The 7,068-nt window shown below is 46.6% G+C and overlaps 1 protein-coding gene across 1 annotated transcript in view; it reads left to right on the forward strand.

The window, feature by feature from the left end:
- Nucleotides 1-6,313, forward strand: part of LOC125289302 (glucosidase 2 subunit beta-like) — a 98,927-nt gene extending 92,614 nt beyond the window's left edge. The window contains exon 10 of the mRNA XM_048236056.1: nt 6,207-6,313. Within this exon, the coding sequence (XP_048092013.1) occupies nt 6,207-6,313 (107 nt within the window). The remainder of the gene's footprint in view (nt 1-6,206) is intronic.
- Nucleotides 6,314-7,068: the final 755 nt, after the last annotated feature.

The raw sequence follows: 7,068 nt of genomic DNA on the forward strand, positions 1-7,068 counted from the left end.
GTTTCTACGTTAAGCGGTTGAAGCTGCATTAATTGCGTTAGAAGAAGAAGAAGAAGAAGAAGAGGAGAAGCAGAAGCCTAGGAAGAACAGTACAGTGCATTTTCATGCACTGTAAAAATACATTAAGCTAATCCTAATAATTATTTTAGCCACAAGCACTTTGTGATGGAGCATACAGTGTGTAAAATTACATTTGGGGCTTTCTGCTATATGAGAGCTATCACTCTACTATTATTCCCAGTCATTATCATGGAAAATAATGTTCAGATATGCGACACATTATTATAATGGCATTGTATAACAACCCTCATAGTAATGGGTATATTTAACATTTTTCAAATGTATTTATTTGTTGCTTTTAGTTTTCTTTCCAACTTGCTGAGGTCCCCCTGGCACCCCCTCGCGGCCCCCCAGGGTTCCCCGGCCCCTACTTTGAAATCCACTGATCTAGCCTTTCAAGCTCTGGGGGTAATTTACCTATCTCCTTAAAGTCAAGAACACCTGCTCTGCCTCTGCCTCCGCATTTTATTTATTAACAAAACATAAGTCAGAAGAGTAGAAACACTGTAGCTTTACTGCTTGGCCCCCAGTAAGAGAAGGCAGAAACACAATGGGTGCATTCACATCTGCTTGGCCCCCAGTAAAAAGGGTGATGAAAATAACTAAAGGTAGAAAGACAGTGATATTCTATGCAGTTATCTGCTTGGCCCCCACTAAAGGTGTTGAACTATATGTAAGGCAAAAACACAATGGATGACAAATCAACTTTGCATGAAGAGTCCCAATAAATATACTACATTTTAAAAATATTTACTATATGGTTCTAGGGCTGCCACAGACTGCAATTATGACATTTATTTAAGTGAACAAAAGATCACAAGGGGTGTCCATGTAGCTTTGCTTGGCTCCTAGTAAAGGTGATAAATAATAAGTTCAAAGTCAAAGTCAGCTTTATTGTCAATTTCTTCACATGTTCCAGACATACAAAGAGATCAAAATTACGTTTCTCACTATCCCACGGTGAAGACAAGACATATTTTACCAATTTAAGTCCACAGACAAACATAACATTCAAGTAAACAAAAAAGTAAGTAAATAAGTAAATAAGAGGGCACATATAATAATGAAAAAATAAGAGCAGCAAAATTTGGTTGAAATTGTGCATAGACAGTCAATAAAATACTAGTGCAAAGTCAGGCCAATAAAAGGCCTGGGTAGTTCTGTTTGACCTAAGTAAGAAAGAAAGTGGCATAGTGGTGCAAGTTATGTAAGAGCAGCAGAAGTGTTGTGTTTTCAGGACAACAACAACAAGTTGTAAAGTGTGCAAGTGGAGAGTGCAGGCGACCATTGTGGGTCCAATGTCCAGGATGTTATGTAGCTGAGGGTGGAGGGGGAGAGGAGGGAAAGAGTTCAGCATCCTTACAGCTTGGTGTATGAAGCTGTTGGTGAGTCTGGTAGTGCGGGAGCGCAGGCTTCTGTACCTCTTCCCAGAGGGCAGTAGATCAAACAGATTGTGAGCGGGGTGACTTGCATCACTCACAATTTTGGTCGCCTTGCGGGTGAGGTGGGTGGTGTAAATGTCCTTCAGGGAGGGGAGTGAAGCACCAATAATCCTTCCAGCTGTGTTCACTATGCGCTGCAGGGATTTCCTGTTGTATTCAGTGCAGCTTCCTCCCCACACAGCGATACAGCTGGAGAGGATGCTCTCAATGGTGCCTCGGTAGAATGTGGTCATGATGGCTGGTGGAGCACTTGCTCGCCTGAGTTTCGCAGGAAGTACAGGCGGCGCTGAGCTCTCTTCGCCAGTGATGCAGTGTTGGTGGTCCAGGAGAGGTCTTCACTGATGTGCACCCCCAGGAATTTGGTGCTGCTCGCTCTCTCCACCACAGCACCGTCGATGGTCAGTGGCAGGTGTTGGGTGTGACCTCTCCGGAAGTCAACAACAATCTCTTTGGTCTTGCTGACGTTCAGCAGGAGGTTGTTGTCCCTGCACCACGTGGTCAGATGGTCGACCTCCAACCTGTATTGAGTCACCAGAGTTGTGTCGTCAGCAAATTTCACTATGTTATTGTTGCTGTAGGTTGCAGTGCTGTCATGCGTCAGCAGGGTGAAGAGCAGCGGACTGAGCACGCAGCCTTAGGGGGGCCCCCTGTGCTCAGTGTGATGCTGCTTGAGGTATTGTTGCCAACCGCATTACTACTTGGGGCCTCTGACAGAGGAAGTCCAGTAGCCAGTTGCAGAGGTAGGTACTGAGTCCCAGTTTGTCAAGTTTGCAGATGAGTTGTTGTGGTATTATGGTGTTGAATGCAGAACTGAAGTCTATAAACAGCAATCTCACATATGAGTCTCTTTTTCCAGGTGGGTGAGGGCTGGGTGGAGGGCAGAGCAGATTGCATCCTCTGTAGACCGGGCTTGGCTCGGTATGCAAACTGGAAGGGGTCCAGGGTGGGGGAGAATGGATTTGATATGTGACATGACAAGCCGCTCAAAGCACTTCATGATGATGGGTGTCAGTGCCACAGGGCGGTAGTCATTGAAGCAGGATGGAGCAGTTTTCTTCGGCACAGGTATGATGGTGGCAGCTTTGAAACATGATGGGACGATGGCTTGCTTCAGGGAAGTGTTAAAGATGTCTGTGAAGACATCCTTAAGCTGTCTGGACCTGTTGCCTTATGGGTGTTGATAGCAGCAAGTGTCCTCTTCACGCTGTCGGCAGAGAGGCACAGGGGCTGCTCATGTAGAGGGGGATGGGTCTTCTGTGGGCAGGTGCTGTTTTGTGCTTCAAAGCGAGCAAAGAAGCGGTTCAGGTTGTTGAGCAGAGGGATGTTGCTCTCACAGCTCTGTGGCGCGGGCTTGTAGTCCGTGAGGGCTGTCTGGACCTGTTGCCTTACGGGTGTTGATAGCAGCAAGTGTCCTCTTCACGCTGTCGGCAGAGAGGCACAGGGGCTGCTCATGTAGAGGGGATGGGTCTTCTGTGGGCAGGTGCTTGTAGTCCGTGAGGGCTGTCTGGACCTGTTGCCTTACGGGTGTTGATAGCAGCAAGTGTCCTCTTCACGCTGTCGGCTCTGTGGCTCTGTGGCTCTGTGGCGCGGGCTTGTAGTCCGTGAGGGCTGTCTGGACCTGTTGCCTTACGGGTGTTGATAGCAGCAAGTGTCCTCTTCACGCTGTCGGCAGAGAGGCACAGGGGCTGCTCATGTAGAGGGGGATGGGTCTTCTGTGGGCAGGTGCTTGTAGTCCGTGAGGGCTGTCTGGACCTGTTGCCTTACGGTGTTGATAGCAGCAAGTGTCCTCTTCACGCTGTCGGCAGAGAGGCACAGGGGCTGCTCATGTAGAGGGGGATGGGTCTTCTGTGGGCAGGTGCTGTTTTGTGCTTCCAAAGCCAGCAAAGAAGCCGGTTCAGGTTGTTGAGCAGAGGGATGTTGCTCTCACAGCTCTGTGGCTGGGCTTGTAGGCTTTGTGCGTTCCTGCTGTCTTTGAAGTGGGTGGTTATCTTGTGAGTGTATTCCTTTTTTGCTTCCTTGATGCCGCGGGACAGGTTGGCTCGCTGTTCTCATGCCAGCTTCATCCCCAGCTCTGTAGGCTTTGTCTCTGGCCCTCAGCAGCCTGAGGACATCCCCCTGTCAGCCATGGCTTCCAGTTAGCCCAGTGATGATGTCTTTTGTGTGGGTCACATCATCGATGCACTTGGTGATGTAAGAGGTTACAGTGTCTGTATACTCCTCTATGTCTGTCCGGTTGTTGTAAGTGGCTGTTGAGGTATAAGTAAAGGATGAGGGGGTACAACGTTTTATGGTCATGAGATGGTTTAGATGGTGACAATTATTGACAACTATACCCTCACAACTGATAAAAAAAGATATAATATCACTAAATCAGTGATTTATTGGTAGGAAGTAATGTAATATTTTTTTAATCTTCTCACCAACGTAATAACTTCCTGCAAACGTAATATTGATTATGTTGGTGGGAAATTGGGTCAATACGTTGGCAGTAGGCAACAGTTATTACGTTGGTGGGAATTTATTACGTTGGCAGGATTATTACGTTTAAAACGTGCTGATTTTGTGCCGATTTGAATTACATTGGTGGTGTATTACTTTGGTGGAAAGTTATTACGTTGGTGGGTGTTACACTGGTTCATACTTAATTGACTGATATTCTATTCTAGATAACTGCAATCCCCGCAGCATACACATTTTCATCACACAATATACCCCCAAGGCACCTTAGACATGGCCAATTCTACTGCCCAATAGGATTCAACATTGAGCCAGTCTACAGTAGAGGAGAGTCAGTTTTTCAAAGCATGAATAACTGCATGATACATGTATGATAACTGCATGATACATGTATGATAACTGCATGATACATGTATGATAACTGCATGATGCATGTATGATAAACTGCCAAAGGCACTTGTCGTCAGCACCTCCCTCAATCCTTCAGAGAACTCACAGAAAACACAGTGTCGTCCATGCTCGGCCTGGTTGCTTAAGCTGCTCTCAGCACCACAGCTCTCTCTAAATAGGAGCCTCCGAGGCCTTGTCCTCTAGAGACACGGGCTTCAAGTTGAGTCGACACGAACCGAGGCGAGACAAGCCACGCCGCGCTTTTTTTTCTTTTCTTTTTTTTTGTTGTTGTTGGTGCCTCGGCGCCCATCACCATGGAAACGTCCCCCCGTGGCACAGCCCATTACGACAACAGGTGCTGGCGCGGTGTTCAGGGAGGCACCCGAGGAGATAGCGAAGTCGGAGGGGTGTGAAAGTACCTCAAATCTTTTCTAATCGCTGTGTTTTTTTTCCCTCCTTCTCCTTTAAAGAAGACTTTTCCCCAAACTCCCACTCTATTCCCCAGTTCCTTCAACTCAAAGGCTTAAAGAAAAGAACTCTGTTGGTATCCTAACGTTTTAAACATGAGCAGTGGTTCCTTGGGTAACATCGGCATTACTCATCTCACAGACAGAATATTGGAAGACATTTTGCACTTCATGTGTTACAGGCAGGAGTAAAATTTGAATACATGTTTTGCTTATCTACTGTGGGAATTAGAGTGCTGAAGTCGGAGCTTGTTTTACAAGTATTTTCTATAAAATAAGCCTGATTCCTAACCCCTGCTGTCCAAAATGGGATTACAATGTCAAACATTTCAGCCAGGTGGTTCATTTTGTTGTGTATTGATACATAAACAGAAACATAAGCCGTAGATGCCTGCATGTGCTCTCTTTTATATGTTTTTGGCCATTTTGATTTTTAATATATGGATAGGCCAGTTGAGAGAGACAGGAAATGGGGTAAGGATCGAATTGGCAAATGACCACCACTCAAACTTGAAATGACATCCCCGTGAGTATGTCGACCTATGGTGCTTGCCTAACAGGTCCATCATCATTATCTTTTCTATCCCCATTCAGTCATTCACAGGCTTACTCTGTAACGGCTGATGGCTCTTGAAGTGACCCAGAACCAACCAGACCTGTTCAAGGTTCTTGTCACCATCGGCCTCCTTTTTGGCTTCTGGCAGCAACATGTTTTGCATCATAATATGGGTTTGCAGTGTCCCAGCTTTATTGGAATGTTTTGGATTGTATGTTAATAAACATGGCAGCATAAAAACCTCACAAGCACAGGTCTTTCAATAACCTTTTAAAGCAAAAAACTTAAGCTTAAGGATAACAAGTAGGTCATGGAGGAGACTGAGAAGAATGAACCAGTGAGAATGAGAGAGAAATGGCTGTTTGACAGAAAAGATTATAATCATGTCAATCCCAGCACTTCCCCAGGTCTATGACTTTCAGAAAGCTGAGAATGGATGAAGACAGGTGACATCACATACTGTATTATATATACACACACACACACACACACACACACACACACACACACACACCCTCTCTCTCTCATACACACACTGCCCCCAAACACACTCTTATAAACACACACACACATGCTTCCCCCCCACCCCACCTACCACACACACATACCGAGTGTCCACCTCGTTTAGCCGACTTCAATTTGAAAAATGGCAACACCTTCCCCATTAGCGGTAGCGTCCTCCATCACCCAAATGAGGGTCGAGGGGAGGTTAAGCGTCCCGCACGCATGCTCTCGCGCTCGTCCTAATTGTTTCAAATCTTCGGCTTCGCAGAGGAGACGCCACCGCCATCGTTCTCCCCGCTGCCCTGATTAATCCCCGTCTCGTTTCCGCAGCCGACACCGACGAATCCCTGTTCTGGGCCACGGGGGCCGCTAACGAGGATGAGGGGGATAGAGATGAAGATAAGGCACTGACGAAAGAGTGCGCAGCAGCGTCATGACGGAGAGAGGAACGGAGACAGACAGAGCCAAGGATGGTGGTCAAGGAGAGACAACAGGGCGGCGGTTGCGTAGTGGTTATCGCTAGCATACAGTAGTCTGAAAAGTTGTGGGTTCAATTCCCGGCTTCCACCGCTGTGCCCTTGAGCAAGGCACTTAACCCCAAGTTGTACCCCATAAGTAAGTCACTTTGGATTAAAAAATGTCGGTTAAATGAATACATTTAATTGTAAATAACAAAAGAGTACACAGCAGCGTGATGGAGAGAGAGATGGAGCTGGACAAGGGTGGTGGTGGAGGTTATGATGGTAGAGGAGACAAAAAGGCTCTGGCCCCAGCTGCAACTGGCTGGGGCACCTGCACCGTACGCCGGCGACCCGGGTTCGATTCCCGCCCCGTGGTCCTTTCCGGATCCCACCCCTGCTCTCTCTCCCATTCGTTTCCTGTCACTCTCCACTGTCCTATCATTAAAGGCATAAAAAGCTCAAAAAATATACTTCAAAAAGTATGTACAGTAGTAGTACGACAGTGAGATGGAGAGACACAGAGAGAAAAGGAAGGTGGCGGTCAAGAAGGGACCATAAGGACCTGACATAAAAAAGAAGAAGAAAATAAATGTGCATCAGAGTTATGATGGAGAGATGGAGAGATGGAGAAAAACAGATAGAGAGAGGTGTGATAGTGTAGAACGGTCCTGATGAGAGACTGCATATCAGAGTTATGATGGAGAGATGGAGAAAAACAGATAGAGAGAGGT

The sequence above is a fragment of the Alosa alosa genome, chromosome 24 (genome assembly GCF_017589495.1).
Source record: "Alosa alosa isolate M-15738 ecotype Scorff River chromosome 24, AALO_Geno_1.1, whole genome shotgun sequence".
NCBI classification, from domain to species: domain Eukaryota; kingdom Metazoa; phylum Chordata; class Actinopteri; order Clupeiformes; family Clupeidae; genus Alosa; species Alosa alosa.